The 19,802-nt window shown below is 43.2% G+C and overlaps 1 protein-coding gene across 2 annotated transcripts in view; it reads right to left on the minus strand.

Annotated features, from left to right (window-relative positions):
- Window positions 1–19,802, minus strand: part of RADX (RPA1 related single stranded DNA binding protein, X-linked) — a 167,323-nt gene that overhangs the window by 20,588 nt on the left and 126,933 nt on the right. For both annotated transcript variants that reach the window (XM_073599299.1, XM_073599298.1), the window contains exons 11-12: window positions 10,305–10,372; window positions 6,523–6,828 (exon numbers count right to left, since the gene is read on the minus strand). In XM_073599299.1, coding sequence (XP_073455400.1) covers window positions 6,523–6,828; window positions 10,305–10,372 — 374 coding nt within the window. The remainder of the gene's footprint in view (window positions 1–6,522; window positions 6,829–10,304; window positions 10,373–19,802) is intronic.

Raw genomic sequence — 19,802 nt, forward strand, 5'->3', positions numbered from 1 at the left:
GTCTGGACGGCACGGAAGGACCAATGGGTCCCCCACTGCTAACTTCACAATCTCAGAGTACCAGGATCTCTGGGGCCACGTGGATCACTGGCTTTCGTTCCTCCTGTATTCTGCGTAGTAAGTGCAGCAGAATTTGTATCGGAGGGAAGGCATATATCAGAGAATACTGATCCCAAGGAACTACTAATGTGTCTATCCCGACAGCAAGCGGATCCTTGGTCCTGGATACAAACCTGTCCCGCTTGGCATTGGATCTGCATGCCAGCAGATCCACATCTAGGGTCCCCCAGTGTTGGCAGATCTGTAGAAAAACCTCGGGATGCAGGAACCATTCCCCTGGCAACAATTTCTGGCGACTTAGGAAGTCTGCCCGCTAATTGTCCACCCCCGGTATAAAACACTGCCGAAAGAAACGGCACATGCTTTTCTGCCCAAGTCAATATGTAATTTACTTCTTTGGGCTGCCCGACTCCTGGTACCTCCCTCGTGGTTGATATATGCCACTACCGTGGAGTTGTCAGACTGGACTTGGACAGGGAGCCCCCGTAACCTGGACGTCCAGAAGCGCAGAGCCAGATGAGCTGGCCGAATCTCCAATAGATTGATGGGCAAGGTCCTTTCTGCCTGGGACCATATTCCCTGGACAGATGCCTCCTCCAGGACTGCTCCCCAGCCAAGACGACTGGCGTCTGTAGTTACCACTCTCCAGGCTGCTGGTGGAAAAGATTTTCCTTTTCTCAAATTGCTAGTTTTTAACCAGCAAGAGAAGTTCCATTGTACCTGTGGGGACAGAACCATAGGATGATCTAAGGTTCAAGCAGACCTGTCCCATGCTTCCAGAATACTGTTCTGGAACACCCTGGAGTGGAACTGTGCATATGGAATTGCGTTGAAGGATGACACTATTTTGCCCAGCAACCTCATGCACAGCCGAATAGAAGGGCTTGGTTCTTTTTTCACCTTCTGGACGAGTTCCACTATGGAAACAACTTTAAGGAGGGTAAAAGCACCCTTTCTTGGGCGGTGTCCAAGACCAGACCCAGATATTCCAAGGCTTGGGTCGGACAAAGGGCTGACTTGTCCACATTTAGGATCCAACCTAGGCGTTGTAAAACCTGCACTGTTCTTGACACGTTTTGGATCAGGATGGGGCAAGAGCAATCCCTCAGGAAAAGATTGTCCAGATATCCTACCAAGGAGATCTTCTGGGACCTTAGGGATGCCAACACCGGGGCCAGAATCTTTGTGAAAACCCTGGGGGCCGTGGCTAGACCGAATGGCAGTGCCACGAATTGAAAATGACGGCCCTCTACTGCGAAACCTTTGATGTGGACCGAAGATCGGTACATGAAGGTATGCGTCCTTGATATCTATGGATGCTAAATAATCTCCTTTTCTCAGAGATTTTATTATTGAATGAACCGACTTCATACAGAAGGACCGGACGTTTACAAAGAGGTCGAGAGCCTTGAGGTCCAAAATGGGCCTTACTTCCCCATTTGGTTTCGGCACAGGCTGCGTAAACCACCTGCTCCAACAATGGATGCAAAGGGAAGGCTTGCTGAGGTCGCAAGGATCCCAAAGTAGAACAGGAGAGTCCAGACTCCTGAACCGGGGGGTAACTTAAACCCAACTCGTACCATCTCAGTCAGAGATCGGATGAACAATTTCTGGGAATGAGAGGCTGAAATTGGCTCCTCTGAACCTGAGTCCTCAGCTGAAGACTCTTCAGCCTCTCCTTCCTCCCGGTCTTTTATGGCCACCTCCTCCAAATCCTCTGCCCACTTTGATTCCAGATCACCTGGACCCATCTGGCTATAAGAGTCCTGGTGCTCTAGTGATTCTCCACTTGGCCCGGGCTCAGGGGAGGGAGATCTATTACGCTTCTTCCCTCCCTGTGCTACAGAAGCAATCATGCCAGCTATTTTGCCTTCAAGGCCTGCTAATTCAGATGCCAAATCATCCTTTGTAACATAAGCCGAGGCAGGAATATTGGTAGTGGCCACTATGCCTGACAAATGCAATGGCTCAGCCAGGCCAGATGCCGCAGGTCTTTCAGGGGAGACTGAGGCTGCATCAGCATGGGGTTGGTCTCCTGTTTTCAAGGGAGGTACTCTTACCCCTGTGCTTGCCCTGCTCCCTGTACCTCGTTTTCTGGAAGACATTGCTTACATACAAGGAAAAAAAAAAGTACTGCCCACAAGCTGTAACCAGCGTTTAACCTGTCGCAACTGTGTCCAAAAACCTCCAGACTCACGTACCCAAGTATCGCTCTGTGCTGTCCCAGCGCACGCCAGGAGCTCCTTATAAAGCCTAACCTGGCAGTGGACTGAGCGCATGCGTGACCAGCGGCATGCACGCAGCATCTGCCGTGCCCAGACGCACGCGGAGCATCTGTGATGCGCACAGCAGCGGCACACACCGATGGCGCGCACGCCCGCCATAAGTGCGTGCCATACCGGCCATCTGTAATTTCCGAAAACAAGCATAAGGTTTTCCAGTGAAACAGAGGGAATATATATATAAAAAATTCCCAAACTGAGTACTCACCGTCCCAGGCAGCAGGGCCTGTTTTACCAGGCCCAATCTTCCCCCATCATGGTGGGTAGCGCCTCTGAGGACCTTCAAGGACCGGGTCCCCCATTATTTGAGGTCCACACCCTTGGACCTGTAAGGCACCCTTCTGGTTTACCTTGGGCAAGTTATGACCAGGAATACCAACTTAATAAGGGTCCAGCGCCATATAGGACACATTACAAGCAAAACCTCGCTCTTGAACCGAGGCTCGGGTACCATCCACTTTAGCTTTCTTATGCCATCCGAATGGATCCGATTAGAACATCCTCACTGGGACATTATTTGAAGAATTTTGAAGAGCTTCAACAGCCATGACCATCACCTTCAAGACACTGGTGAAAAAACTGAGGTATTTCCTGAATAGGAGGGGTTATATGGGAGGAACAGTCTTACTATTGGTTGCCAGTGTCCAATCACCTAAAGGTAGCGTATAACCCAATTAGTCATTATTATGGTGCTTTGTGTCCCGTGATGTACGATAAAGAAATCCTCCTCTTCATCACCTCCCCCCTCATTTCGACCCCTAACGTCTTACAGCTACTAAACACATTTGGCCAGGCCTCAGGACTACGGGTCAACATGTCCAAATCCACCGCCCTCAATATCTCGATTTCACTACCCCTGGTAGACAGGCTAAAAGAACACTTCCCATTCATCTGGAGTACTTCCTGCATCCACCTACCTAGGCGTTCACCTCACGGCCACTATAGATCAACTTTATAAAAACAATTACCCACCCATGTTCAGGAAACTTAAGTCAGACCTAGACATGTGGTCTTTATATAAACTGTCCTGGCTAGGCAGAGTAAACGCTATCAAAATGACCCTCCTCCCAAGGATCCTATATCTCTTCCGTTCCCTTCCCGTACCAGTCCCCAAACTTCATATAACTAACCTCCAATCAGCAATAATCCGCTTCACTTGGGGCAAATTAAGTCACCGACTCTCTAAACAGATGCTCTTTCGATCCAGACAGAAAGGAGGCCTAGGACTACCTAACCTCTGGTGGTATTACCATGCGGCACAATTAACCCAATTATCTACCATATATTCTAGAGGCACTAAACCAGATTGGGTGGGAACGGAAAAACAAGCAGTTCCAAACTATACCATAGACTTCCTTATCTGGCGCTCCCCTAAATCTAGGCGCCCATCCTTTCCCCCACATTATCCCACTCGGTCGCCTTATGCGATTCCCTACATAAACTGAATTCTATAACGTCTTGGTGGAACCCCCTAGCTCACATATTCCACAACCCCAATTCCCCCCAGGTATGGACATTAAGGCCATTCAATGGTGGCTTGATAAAGGCCTCTACCGAATCATCACTTCTTTAACTCCAACGGCCCCCTAAAACTTGGATACTGCACCGCTAAACTAAAAATGCCTCCCTCCGAAAAATTACGCTTCCACCAAATATCACACTTCTTACACACTCTCATCCAGAGACAATCTCCCCCTAGTGGTTACTCCATATGAGCAATGGTGCTCCTCGGCCATGGATGTGAGGGGTGGAATTTCCCTGATATACTCAGCACTAGCTGAACCAAAGGAGAAAGCGCTTAACAAGCACACCTAGGAATGTGGCCTTGAGTTCGAGTGGGACCTAGACACTTGGAACTCTTCGCTAGAGCCTTCAAGAGGATCCTTAATATCTCCCTGGTTGAAGCAAACCTGAAGGTCATCTCCCGCTGGTACCTGGTTCCGACTCGCCTAGTCATATTTTTCCCACAGTCATCGCCCCTCTGTTATAGAGGTTGCGATCACTTGGGCTCTCTCCTCCATGTTCTCTGGCAATGCCCCAGGATCAGAAGCTATTGGAACAAAATTTTTATCCTAATCCGTAAAGTTACCGGGACAGTGGTCAGCCAAGACACAAAAATAGCCCTTCTGAACCGGAGGATTCCAAAAAAAAACCACTCAAATGCTGTGATCCACTTCATGTTCCTTGGAGTTAAAATAACGATAGCACGGGCCTGGAAGTCCCCCTCAGTTTCTTTTCACTTAACCAAGCAAAAAATGTCTTGGATCATGTTCCAAGAGAAAACCTCTAACACCATACTGGACAAACTCGAAAATTTCAAATGCATTTGGGAACCCTGGGCCCGTCATATCGGCATCTCTCTATAGCCCATAGACATCCAACCTCTATGGCAACCCTCCTGATTTCATCATTCCCTCAATGCCTAGCTAATAGTGAAGCTGCACCTGGACCCCTCCTCCCTCCCTTCTGTCTGCTCCCCTCTTTTCATTGCAACCTGTCTATCCCTTTCCCCTCTTTTCTGTCTCCTTCCCCACTAACCCCATTGGCCCTAACCATGACTGTAACATTCCCCAATTTCCACTTCCATAAGCTACTGTCTATTCACAGAGCAACTTTAAAGTTAACGCTCTACAGTGTGGGCTCCCAACCCTCATTTCAAATATTCAGAACGTTTCAAGGTTTTAGTACTGACAAGTTCTAAGTCACAATTTTCTTCACTCCGTGCGTATACACTGTCACCTTTAGCAGCCAAAATGGGGTCTGCCTAATAGCCTATGGCACAGATTGCTCCCAATAGGGGTGCCAGGGCGATTAGGCAACTTACACCCAGCATACCGTGACCCAGAGTGTGTATCACATAACTGTTTATTAATTAAGTTCTCCTTCAAACCTAGCTTACATAAAGTTGACTACTCATGCTTTGCAAAAATGTCTGACATTTGTCACCTCTCTGATTTATACCCTACTACACCCCTGCGTGGGTGATACTTTATCTTAAAGTTACTCTTTATTCAACAATAAAGCACTTTTGAAAACTAAAAAAAAAACTGCAACCCTGCAACCACCATTTTATTCTCTGTAGCCGCTGTTTAAAAAAAAAAATTATAAAACTTTCGAAAGATCCAAGTATTTTTCTAGCAAGAAAATGCTGATTTTTACATGTATAAGAGAAATATCAGTATTGGCTCAAACTGGAGGTGGTTAATAAACGTACACCATAGTGTTAAAGAGGCATACCCCACTTTTAAGTACACAATGGGACCAGACCATGTATGTAAAACGAAAGTGTACTTAAAGTGAGGCAATACCTTTCTTCCCTTCTCAATGCATGTACTGCATTGCAATAGTCACTTACAGGCATAACCTATGCAAGCTGGCTGACCCCAAAATTGGATAGGTTGTAGTCCTGGGTCCCCACTTGGTGCTGCCTTAAGTTTGCTGTCCCTGTCACTTATTGTTCAGGAGCAGTGCCATGTCAAGCTCACCAAGATTTCTCATAGACGCCAATGTTAAGAACCTGGAGGAGTGCCATGTCAAGCTAAGATTTCCCATAGACAAAGTGAGGGTATGACTGTACTAGGAAGCCATGATTCGGTGTATACCTTATGAACTTGTTGATTTATTTGAATTGTGATGATTCGTTTTAGTTTTTGCTATAAATTTTTAAAGCGACACTGCCATGAGAGGATCATTGGAGGCTGCCATTACTAAACGCTTTCAAGAATGCCAATTCCCTAGCTGTAAGATGCTCTGATTTCTGTGCGAAGTTGTTGTCCCAGTAGGAGTAGAGAGAGAAACAAATTTGACACTTTTTTTGATACTCACTTAGGACACTTAGCTTATTTTAAGACTGACTAAAGCATACTGAAGTCAAAGACAGCCAGGCATTGAGAATTTTCAGGAGGCATGTAATGGCAGCGCGCTGTGCTTCTCTCATGACAAAGTCACTGTAAAAAGGAAACCTTTGCCAAGAGAAAAACATAGATGCTGCATTTATAGACTTCTGCAAATACTATCTGCCTTACTTGTCATGCTGACCCATTGCATATATGTTCTGGGTCAATGGCTCCAAAAACGCAAAGGTTTACTCAAACAAGCAAAGTGATTAAACTATTTACTGAGAATGTGAAACTGACTGGACACATGTAAGAAAATCTTATTTTAGGAGTCTATACTTTACCCAGTATGGTGACTTCATAATGGCCAGGCCCACTGGCGCTTGGGAAATCTTGAATTTTCAGATTTGAGGTACACATTGGCTTCACAAGTTTAGCTGGATGGAGATTGTACTGCTGCATGAGGAACTCCCGGTGGTTGTAGTCAAACTTTCGAGGTAGGCTTTCTGGAAATACTGTGCTATAATGTAAGTGATCCGTAAGGTTATGTTTGACCTCGGACCAGAGAGCACTTTCCCAGGATCTTCCAGGAGACCATGTTCTGTCACTCATTTCACTCTCCACAACATTGCTTTGGGTTTTTTCGTCTACTGCGTAAACAAAGGTTGAAAATTTACATCATTTCAATAAATTACATAAAGTACATTCCCCTTTTGTTCCATCACAGCACAACCACCATCTCCCATTCTCATGTTTTATCTGTCTGTTTGGATCAGTCTTTAGGTGTTGCAGCAGTGTCCCTTTAGGTTAGGCCTTCGTTAACAGCGCAGGAGTTATCACTTTCACGCATAAAAGGTAGTATTTGCACTTGTATTAAAGGCATTATGTAAAAGCATGTCCTGCCAGCGGCTTATCATACAATCCCAAAATCTAACAAAGGGATGGCATTATACTGCTATAGTCAACTCCATAGCAGATGGATATTACAGTGTGGTTTCTGTCAAAATGAATAGAGCATTATGCTGTCCCTAGCCACTTAGTAGATCTCTGCTTAGGAACAAAAAGAAAATGCACTGCAATATACTTTGCTATTTGGAAAAAAAAATAAAATCAGCAATGAAATCAACCTAAAACTCAACAACTTAAAGTAACAAAATGAAATCAACCTGTAGCAAAAACTAAAACGAGCATCTGATAAATGCATTTAAAAAAGCAATCAATTCACCACACTAGCGCAATTTGTCCAGATGAAGCACACCACAGGTGTGTTAATCTGTGTTGTGGTGCAACACAGGCGTTTTTAATGTAGAAATCAGGTGAGTGGTGCTGATCGGATTTCAATAGATTCATGCTGTGTTAAGTAAAGGTTTGAAGTTCACCTAAAGGCTCCTGTATGACAGACAAATTTAATTATGTGATGCACAAGCCTTATAAAGTAAAAAAAAAAATCCTTCTTTGAGTTTCACATGCCACACCAGTCAGACACTGCAGCTCACAGTGGGAGGGTTCAGCAACAGAGGAAGTGCTGCCAATCTTTTTGATGACACGTGAACAAACTGTATTTGGAAGTATTCTTGAGCCTATATGCAGTGATGTCCATCGCACAATCATTCCTGTTTCAGAGCCCGAAGATCACATGCATCCAATATTGCATTTTGACCTTGCCCTTTGTGCACAGATATTTCTCCAGATTCTCTGAATATTTTGATATTATGTACTGTAGATGATATATTTAAAACCTTTGCAATTTTATGCTGAGAAACATTATTCTGAATTTGACAATTTTTAGATGCAGATTTTCACAGATTAGTGAACTTCTGCCCATCTTTACTTCCTGAGATCTACTTGACTCGCCAAGATGCTCTTTTTATACCCAATCAGGTTACTGACCTGTTGTTAATTAACCTAAGGTTCAAAATGTTCTTCCAGCTCTTTCTTGTTTGTACCACTTTGCCAGAATTTTGTTGCCATGCCCCAACTTTTTTGAGACGTGTTGCTGCCATCAATTTCAAATTTACCACATTTTCTTCTTAAAACAGTACATTTACTCAGTTTAAACATTTGATGTATTTTCTATTGTGAATAAAATATGGGCTTATGAGCTTTGCATTCTGATTTTACGTAGATTTCACACAGCGCCTCAACTTTTCTAGATTTGGGGTTGCACTAGAACTAATTTAGACAGGAGACAATTGCCCTACCACCATGTTTTTGCAATGTTGGAGCAAACAGGAGTACTAGCGTACACCCATGTAAGCACAGGGAGATCACGCAAACTTCATGCAGACTGTGCCCTGGTTGGCATATGAATCAAGGTCCCCCTACTTAAAAGGCATAAGTACTAATCATTGAGCCACTGTGCTACCCAATGCTAGCAGTTTATCGTTTGGCAGAACAGACTTGTAAAGTCTGTTTTGCCAAAAAAAAAAAAAAAAAAAAAACAACTCAGACTTTAACAGAAAGACAGAAGTAGAGCCAGGGATAATACAAGTCCTGTATGCACATGTAATACATCACCAGTGGCCGTCCAAGCACCGAAAAGGTATAATGGTAGGACTCCAAAAGGAACAGGATGGAAGATGGTGGCAGTGACAGACAGAGCCCACAGAGGTAGTGTGTCATAATGTGCAAGTATGCTGTGCAGCTTCTGCCACGCAATAAAATTAGGTTTGCTTTAAAACTACCTGATGCTATTTTGACACGGAAAACCAACATACTGAAAAAAGATACTGTCTGTTATTTAACATGCATATTAAAAACTGTGGTGGCATGTTAAAAAAAATAAGAACATTTTAAACATTTTTTATTTAATCACACTAGTGCTGCACTATCAGCGCAATCCCTGACTTCCCTTTTTGGAAAGACAGTGTGGTGTCACCGTTCCAGGATTTGTTAGAGGATTTCTAGCCAATGATGTGGCAGATACAGGGGTCGTCATTGAAAGTGAGGCCTGACCCACACGCGTCAGCTTCATCATGGCGAATTGAACGCTTCCATATACGGCGCATGTGACATGGATAATGGCCCCTTCCTCATAGCGAGGCTTGGACCGCACCGCCAGTGCCATCATGTCTGACAGGAAGTGAATGCAGTATCACACACTGGGAATACACCACAGGTTTTCACATCATTATTGGGGTCACATTATCTATTTAAATGCAGTGGCCACAGCAGGCTTATACCCCAGATGATGTCTCTTTAGAGGAAACGTGCTGGGACGAGTTGATGCCATTGCGTTATCTTCACAGTCACTCCTATAAGAGCTTTTTATCTATTTAAATGTGAGCGTTCCTAACTTTTAAATAAATACTTTGTCTATCAAACAGATTTACACTATGTGGAACTTTGTTTTATTTCTTGGTCACATCATTGAGTACATGGGGAAGATTTGATCCACCCTGTTTTGAGATCACCCACCATATTGGGGTATTGTCACTTTGAACCATCTGAAGGACGGTGTGATTATCTCCCATTTGGGCCAGACATTGCTGACGTGGATGTCCCAATCCATCAGTGTTTTTTCACCATAAGCTTTGAAGACTCATTGAGCGTAAGCTCTTTCGAGTCCAATAATTCCGGTAAGCTTCTCATTGCTGGTGGCGGCGGCTATCTCCTATACTTATTCTTCTCATTGAGGTCATAAGGATATTATTCATCTGCTTGGACTAATCAAATACTTAGTTTCCAATTGTGGACTTTACTATTTTTCATTACGTTTGTGGACTCACCAAGTTCACCACTTTATTCATTTATTTACGTTATTACACAATGTGTTATTCAATGTAATGTGTATATAATCTATTTTTACCCAATACTTCTATACAGTCTCTGGTTGCACAGTGAACGTTCCTATTACCGCTGTACATTTAATTTGTTATTACTTAACATGCATTGCATGAAGAAAGCAATAACACAGTTATGAGATAATGATTGCCTTTAAACCGCCACAGTTAACTGCCTAAACAGAGGTAGAACTATTCTACACTATAAAAAGGTAAGAATTGCACATCCCATTATAGACTAATTGAAGACCCAATAAAAACACAAAAACTTAAATCCTGCTCACTATTCTTCACTGTACTGGGGTGAGCAATAAAATGATCTAACTAAAATGATGAGAAATTACCTTCAGAAAACAAGGGCTCCTGTATGCTAGTATCCACATCATGACTACTTTTTGAAGAAATCACAGAGCTGAAAGAGGAACAATAAAAAAATAAAAAAAAACTTTTTAATTTTAAAGGATTTCAATACCAGAACATGTTCATTTTTATGTACAATGAATTGATACATTTTTTGAAACATATTAAACATGTTAAATAATTTTTTTGTAGAGCAGCCAGAAATATGAAGCAAGCACGGGCTGGTGTCAATTTAATATTAGTATCAGTAATACTTTATCAATGCACAAATTGTCTGCCAAAATTGGGTTATTAGAGGGAATTTCTACCAAAAGTGCACCATCTCGATTACAATGCCAACACAAATCAGAGAACTGTGGGAACCATTGTATCAACTTATCAGGAGTTATATACCAATGTGATAGGAGTTTATATGAAAGTTCCTGAAAATGGGAGTGAATGGAGCATTTGTGTGCAAAGATACCTGCATGTTGCCATTGCTCATCATGAAATGTGTTAAGATGTGTTAAGAGCCGATTCCCAGAGTGCTTTAAATCTGATTGGGCTTGAAATGTAAGAGAATTGAAGCCAGGCATACACTAGTATTTCTTAAAGGCAAACAGATTCAAAAGGTGTTAAAGGAATGTTTTTGCGTTGTAGTGGAGATGTAATTGTGTATCTGACAGTACATCCATTTTCATATAACTTGATCTCCTAATTCTATTGTCATAGTTGTATGTTTATTTTTCCCTTTTGAAGACAATTTGTAATCAACAAAGTGTGTGTTCATTTATTTGTAATTTAGATGAAGAGGCAAGTCCTGGTTTAAAGTCTGCGTTAGATCCTAGTGGTGTTAAAGGACCTGGTAAAATAGATAAATCTGAGAATTGAATAACTTGGTGAAAAACTTGGAGAGAATTGCACTTGTAGAGCACTTAAGTCATTCTCTAAATCTACCAAATTTTTATTATCTGCGTTACAATGGCAATTAATAATTCTCGTGAAATGAGATGCAAAATAATAATTCTTAAAATTGGGAAACCCAATTCCCCCAATTTGTTTGGACGTGCAAGTATTTGAGATTAATACACGGTCTTTTATCTGCCCCCAGAATTTTAAAAAAAGGTAATAACTAAAAAAAGGTAGGGTTTGAAAAAGATATTTTTGGCAATACCGTCATTTTGACTATGGCTGCCCTACCAAACCAGGAAAAATACTAGAGGAACCATTTCTCTAAATCCTCCTTTAAAATCCGTATTATAGGAATACATTTTTTTTTTTAAATACAACGTTTAAGGTGGGTGTAATCCAGACACCCAAGTATTTCAGTGCCCTGTCTACCCATGTGAAGGAACAATTTTTCCAAACTAAGGCCAATGTATGAGAGGAGAGAGACAAATCCAATGCCTCTGACTTTTTAAAAAATAAATTTTGAGGTTGGAAACATAACCGTAATGTGCAATTGCTTGCATCAAATTTGGAATAGAGATATGAGATTGTGTGAGGAAAAATAGCAAATCGTCTGCATATGCTGCAGATTTATATTGTCTATCTCCTATTGGAAACCCATGAATTGACAGGTTAGCAATGCTTGTACGGATGAAAGGCTCCAACGTCAATATGAACAATAACGGCAAAAAAAGGCATCCCTGACGTGTCCCGTTTTGTATATTCACTGAATCTCAAAGAGTTTTATTAATTTTCAATTTAGCCTTAGGATTGTGGTAAAGGGTAGATATTAATGTAAGCCATATGTGATTTTAGCCCAATAGGTTTGCATGTGGCCGTTAGAAAATCCCAAGAAACTCTGTTGAAGGCCTTTTCGGCATCTGTAGACAATAAGAGACCTTTAATGCGATTTACTCATGCCCCGTGTATGAGATTCAAGGTTTTGGTGACATTATCCCTAGCCTCTCTTCCGAGCACGAAACCAATTTGCTCTGGGCCAATCAATTTATGTAGTAAGGCGTGTTGCATTTGATATAAAATATACGATTTTTCTATAAGACTGTGAAAGAATAGCAGACAGACAGACTAGTTTGATTGCAGAGATCAGGTTTGTCTGAGGATGTTTCTCAAACAAATGCGGAAGACCCCTTTCACACTGGGGTGCTTTGCAGGCACCTGCAAAGCGCCCTGAAAGAGCCGCTGCTGTCTCTCCATTGTGAAAGCCCCGAGGGCTTTCACACTGGAGCGGTGCGCTGGCAGGACGGTAAAAAAAAAAAGACTTGCTAGCAGCATCTTTGGAGCAGTAAAGGAGCGGTGTGTAAACAGCTCCTTCCCATTGAAATGAATGGGGCAGTGCGGTTATACCACCGGCAAAGCGCTGCTGCAGCAGCGCTTTGCGGTGGTTTTAACCCTTTCTCGGCCGCTAGCAGGGGGGTAAAACCGTCCCGCTAGCAGCCGAACACAGACGCTAAAAACTGGTCGTTTTACCGCCTACGCCGCCCCAGTGTGAAAGGGGCCTTAGTAACAATGGGAACTGTTGACAGTTGGCAGTTTAGTTGTTAAGGTAAATGGTTTTGTAACCATTGTCAAACTGGTAAGCAAAAGCCCAAATAAAAGAAGCAGTAGAGACTGATAGGAGCCCACTCATCATGGATTAACACGAGAGCAGGAGGAAGAATCTATAATAAGCGCAGAAGAAGGTGTCTGGTCTCCAGGAGCAATGGAGATCATGATTACATAGTAACTGGATTGAAGTAACTTTTAAGTGCATTTCTACTGTTACAGACCATAGGCTGTTTATTTGCTAGGCATTTTGCTTGTCATAGATATCTGTCAGTCTTGATTTGTATTGCTAATATTGTAATAGTTTTGTATGTACAGCATTTTTGTATAGTAAAAGCACATTTACACACTCCAGAGGTCTCAGCTTCCTTGCTTATACCACAAAGTAACCTTGATCAAGATTTAGTAATGAGATTGGTCGATAATTAGAACAAACTAATACATCTTTGTTTGGATTGGGTAAAACAGTTATACAAGCCATTAGAAGATCTTCAGGGATTGCCTGTGGATTACCCAAGTGGTTCAAGGTTTTCAGAAGACGTGGAGTTAAAATATTAGCAAATGTTATATAATAATGAGCTGTGAAACCATCAGGACCAGGGCTTTTCCCAGGTTTAAGCATGGCTTCATTTAGCTCAACTTCTGTAATCGGGTTCTCTAGGTGTTCTATGTCAGATATCGGAAGTTTGGGCATTTCTCTATTAGTCAGGTAGTGCTGTAGAAACTGTGGTCTCATTCTCTGTAAGGCAGCTGGTTTATGAAGTGTCGGTAAATTATAAAGGTCTGGATAGTATGTATGAAAAACCTTAGCAATTTTATTCAGTAAAGGGGTTCCCTCTTTGTCTAGAATGGCAAGTATATTTGAAGCAAATATAGATTCTCTCAGCGTCCTAGCAGGAAATTTCCCCCTTTTATTCATTATGTTCATAATAAAATCCCGAAGAAAGAAGAAGAAAGAAGAAAGTAAGAAGATTCTGTTAGCTTATATATTTAATAAAGATTGTAAATTTTTACGTGTTTCCAAGAGTTCATTTTCTGTATGAATTGCAGTAGAACGTTTATTGTAATTTTGTTAGTTAACTCAAATCCTTTTTCTGCCTCTTTTCTTTAGCTCCTATACGAATGAATTCTCCTCTAATTACGCATTTGTGAGCTGCCCAAATTATTAAAGGGGAGCGTTCATCAGATAAGTTCTCAGAGATGTAGGATTTAATGGCCTTAATTTTTCAGTTGTAACCCTATCTGATCATTTAATGGTGAGGAGTTCATTCTCCACATTCCACTTCTGTCGGTTTTTAGGGGAACCAAGAAATCGGTACACGATCAGAGAATGTAGTGATACCTATTTTAGCCTCTTGCAGAACAGATAAATCCCTTTGAGAAATAAAGATATAATCTATGTGGGAAATTTTCTTGTGCATTGGGGTAAAGTGTAATCCTTATCAGACAGATTTACCGCTCTTAAGGTATCCACCAAAGTTAAAGATGACAGTAAAGACTTATTTTTTTCAAAGTTCTGTTGGATAGACTAGTTATTCCATTACATGTGTCTTGTAGAGGGTTTCATGGTACATTAAAGTAATCTTCCATTATTATGCAACTTAATACCCTTTAGCTCTTCAATAATTTGTTGGCAAAGAGACATGTGCGGAATTTGGGAAGTAAACATTTGCAAGAGTAATAGGTAAACCAGCCCAATGACCCTTAAGAAATGAATACCTTTCTTTTATGTGAACCTGTTGGGTAGTTATTACAATTCCTGCTGTCTTCTGTAGCAAGATTGATATCCCTTTGGATTTTGACAAAGAATTGGTGGATTGGTATACATAAGAATCATTTTTGCTACTTAAAGTCTGTAAAGAACCAGTTTTTTAATAGGTTTCCGAAAAAATATCACTAAGAGCTTCACTTGGTCAAGTTCTCTTATCAGTAAAACACTCTTTTCAGTTATATTTAAGTCTTTTACATTGTGAGAAATCAAAAGAGGTTTTGTACCTAATGTGCAATAAGACATGTTGATGTGCTAACAAGAAGTTACATGCAACCTTAAAAATCACTAGATCACTTGGAAGAGAAGAGAAAACAAATTAAAAAAATCGACAAGATAAAAAAAAAAAAAAAAAAAAAAAAAAAGGACTCCTACTGTTAAATTAGGAATTAGGTCCCTTAACCAGGCCATAGCCAAAAAAACAGTCATGGTCGGATAACTCTGGGAGGGCGTACTATAACATCCTCCCAGAATCGCGCGACCTGGGAAAGTCCATGACCGCCGGGTCTCCCAGAGCTCTGCAGCCATTGCGGGAAATTTATCCTGTTTTCCCATCCTGATAACGTCCTGAACCACCTATAACTGCTCCGGTTCTCCCCTGTGGATGCGGACATAGAGCCGGAGACGTTTGGATCACCGCAGCCCAGGAAAAAGTCCCTCAAGGCTCACCCTTGTTACCAGTACTATTCAACATCTACATCCGCCCACTTCTCAATATCATCAGGAAAACCGATCTATGCCTCCACTCATACGCTGACGACACCCAACTCTACCTTCGCATCGACGGACAAAAAGACCTTCATCAGCAACTACAGAAATGCCTCATTTTAATAGATGACTGGATGACCACTAGCTCCCTCAAACTCAACGGTTCAAAAAACAGAACTTCTTCTCCTACTAGCTAACAAAAATTCCACAATAAAGACTCCGTGGACACCTCCCACCATCCTCGGACAGACCATTTCTCCAAGCACCAAAGCCAAGAGTCTCGGAGTCATTTTTGACTCAGGAATGACAATGGATGCACAAATAGGATCAGTGGTGAGCGGATCCCACCATCTCCTCCGCCAGCTACGCAGACTAATCTCCTTCATCCCAGAAGAGGACAAAGCGGCAGTTGTGGGAACAATCATCAATTCCCGACTCGACTACGCAAATTCGCTCTACGTAGGACTACCCCAATATCAGCTTGCGCGCTTGCAACTCATCCAAAACACGGCGGCAAGACTGTTAACAGAAAAAAAACCCTGGGAATCCATCTCCCCAGCCCTAAAGAGCCTACACTGGCTAACCGTGAAGAATCGGATCACATTCAAGACCCTCTGCCTCACCCACAAATGTATACAAGGAAATGCTCCGCTATATCTCCGGGAGAAAATAAAACACTACACACCGAATCGCAGTCTTCGATCAGCCAACCAAAACCTCCTTATCATTCCCAAATACCGCTACAAAGCAAAGGGAGCACGAAGATTCGCAGTCCAAGGACCCCGACTATGGAATGCTCTTCCAACCAACATCCGCATGGAAGAAAACCACCAGGCCTTCAGGAAAAAACTAAAGACCTTCCTCTTCTAACAAGCTGACAACAGAGAATGTATCTTAGCGCCTTGAGGCGATTCAGTTCGCATTTGCTGTGCTTTACAAATCATTCATTCATTCAAATACCCCGATTCCTTCCAGAGGCACCGTCGCACACGTGGGAGCGGTAAGCAGCATGGCGACTCAGACGGATGGTCCGGAGCCTGCTCTCAGAGCAGAGCAATGTCGCTGCCCTTATGAATATATATATACAGGGAGTGGCGCTGTGCATGAGGGGATAATTACCGTATATAATTATCTAATGATAAATCATATTATGAGAACCAACACAAAGATGTGAAGAAGTATACATAAATATCCCGCATAGGGATCGGTAGATGCTAAGAAGAGAGTATAGATGCAGATGGTTGTTCAATATAGCCTGGATACCATAACCCAATGACCCTAATTATCTCTAATGGTGCTATATAATGTGCAAATAAGTGCCAAAGTGTCAAGTGCAGTCCAATAAAACATACCAGCCCTTGCTGAAATAACCTACAAGTGATATGAAAAGACATTATATAGCACCATTAGAGATAATTAGGGTCATTGGGTTATGGTATCCAGGCTATATTGAACAACCATCTGCATCTATACTCTCTTCTTAGCATCTACCGATCCCTATGCGGGATATTTATGTATACTTCTTCACATCTTTGTGTTGGTTCTCATAATATGATTTATCATTAGATAATTATATAGGTAATTATCCCCTCATGCACAGCGCCACTCCCTGTATATATATATTCTTTTAGACTTACTCTTTGAGGGTACACTTTGGTGCCCTCTACTTACATAGGGGGGCTGCAGTTGCAAATATAACCTGTAAGCGCGGATCTACTGTCTATAATAATAGCTGCCCTTATGAAAGCTATCACAGGCTGCCAGTCTTCTCTGTCTACCCTCACCACTAAGATAGACACTGTGCAGCTGGAGATTGGCCTCATTAGGCAAGACTGAAAAAGGTAAGACAGCGGGTTACGGAGGTTGAACGCCGGGTGGGGGACACGGAGGACACGGTCAGAGACCACTCAGCTTCCCTGTACACCCTCCAGGTGAGGGTGAAACATCTGGAATCGAGAGCCAAGGATTAAGAGAACCGTAATCGATGCAACAATTTGCGGATTATAGGACTGCCTGAGGGATCAGAGGCCTACACGAAGTGGCTGCTCCGACTACTTTTCCCAAAGATGGGCTTCTTACCATATTTTGCTGTTGAACGGGCCCACAGGATGCCGCCTGCTCGCGGCCCCACCTTGCACATTTATTTTCTGGCTGCTCAATTTCAGAGACTGACCTGATCCTACGTGAAGCTCACAAAATCGCTGAAATCTGCCTTTAGGCCGCCGGCTTGATGTTCTTCCCCGACTTTTCGGTGGATACCCAGAATTTACGCAAGTTGTTTGACTTGGTGAAACAAGCCCTGAGAGTCAAGGGAGTGCGGTACAGTATGGTGTTCCCTGCCCGGCTTCATGCACAGGATGGTGAGAGTGTTCGTTTTTTTACTTCCCCTGCTGAAACCTCGCAGTGGCTGAACACCCCACTCCATCATTAGAGGATATATCTCTCTGGTCCTTACACTTGGGGATATTCCCCTGTCTAGCCCTAATGTATGCCCTCAGGGAATTTTGACTGGACATGTGCTGTGTGACGGTGGCTCCTCTGACTATCCCAAACCCCCGATTGCCAAAGCCACCTTGCAACAGTGCCCCCTCCAGGAAAAGTTTTTGTCCTCTTGAGACTCTGAATCCCACCCTGCGGACTGCACTTATATGATCTGGCGGCCCTTGTGAGCTCTAACTGCTATATGGTCCTCCCTGCAAATGGTAACTACCTACCTCTTACCCTGGAGCTTCACTGACTGCCCCTGCTCATGACACCTTGTTGCCTCACTCGCTCTTTGAGGGTGCTGTGTGCTGCGCCAGGGTCCCCTACGTGACCATTTGATGTCAGTGATGCCAGCCACGTTTTTGCAGACCCCAGCCAGTGATTTCCCTGGCGGATGTTTCTTTTCTCCTGGATAATGGGCTGCGGTATTTTATTTCACTCACCTTTTTTTTTTTGACTAAATTTTTTTTCCTTCTTTTTTCTAAATTTTAAGTATGTGCCCTAGGCTTCAGCCGGGTGATGACTCTGTAAATTGCCGCTGGTTGGCGGCATCTCCTTCAGACTCAGATATCTGTGCCTTAAGTAGACATAATCTACTAACAGACCTTTGGTTCATGACACCAATTGGTCGCTGACCATGACTAGTTTTGGGATACAGGCACACGCTGGTTTGGGGAGGAGGGGGGGGGGGGCAAAGGAATTTTTGAAAGGGGAATGTTATACAGGTTACTTACAGGAATGTACTATGTCCTGCTTTTTTGGTGCTAAATGTTGGTTATTCACCTCTGCAAAGTTTATTAATGATCTGTGGGGGATGGGTCGGGGAGTCCTTTCTCGGGGTCCGAGTGCACTCCTCCTGCAGGCTGGACTAATTCGCCCCATCTGATTATGGCCCACATAACCTTGATCTCTTGGAACGTTCGGGGGATGAACTCCCGTATTAAACGGTCCCTAGTATTTCATTTTCTTAAAACATACCGCCCAGATATTTGTATATTACAGGAGACTCACCTTACTGGGGGTTGATTCCTTAGTTTAAAAAAAAACATGGGTAGGTCACTATTATCATGCCACCTTTTCCTCATATGCCAGATGGGTGAGTGTATTGGTCCATAAGACCCTATCTTTTACACTGCTGGACCTGCATTTGGACCCCCAGGGAAGATTTGTGCTTCTTCATGCCGTTATTGCGAATGTTCCCATGGTGATAGCGGGGCTCTATATCCCTCCGCTGGCATCACTGCTGGTTCTGCACAAGATTGCCAAATTTGTAGCTAGCTGCTCCACTGATAATGTGATCTTGGCAGGGGATTTTAACATGCCTCCTTGTCCTAATATGGATAGGCTGACACGGCTGTGGAATCCCCCCTTTCTAAATGGGCCTCCACATTTGATCTCACAGATGTCTGGCAATGGAAGAATCCCCTTCTAAGAGCCTACACCTGCCAATCAGCTTCCTATAAGGCCATGTCACTTATTGATCTGGTGTTTGCCACCGACCCTGTTCTTGCCAAGGTACAGAAGATATCACATTTGCCTAGGGGTATATCAGACCACTCCCCCATCCTGCTACGACTGAATGTGAACCCCGCCCCTACCGACTGCCTGTGGCGCCTGTCCCAATTCTAGGTCTCGGACGATCGTATAGTTCCAGGCGCAGAGTTGGCTATGCAAGAATATTGGACTGCCAACCCGCCCGCCACGACTCCCGCATCTAGTTGGGAGGCCTTTAAGTACATGTTAAAGATCACTACCAGTCGGCCATAAGTCGCACTCGACATCAGACTGGCGAGGCATTGTTCCAGGCTGAACGGAGGGCCACTGACTTAGAGGCTCAGTACTCTGCTAGTAGTGATGAGATTCATAGGGTGGACCTACAGCGTGCCACACGGGAAGCGACGCTCCTTCGGGTAACGGCCACTAACAAACTGCTGTTGCACCAATAGCAGCGCATATTCGAGCAGGGTGAGTGGCCCGGACGACTCCTAGCATGGTTGTCCAGGGAGCAATCGGTGATGACCTCCATTGCCAG

Source organism: Aquarana catesbeiana, linkage group LG09 (assembly GCF_042186555.1).
Source record: "Aquarana catesbeiana isolate 2022-GZ linkage group LG09, ASM4218655v1, whole genome shotgun sequence".
NCBI lineage: Eukaryota > Metazoa > Chordata > Amphibia > Anura > Ranidae > Aquarana > Aquarana catesbeiana.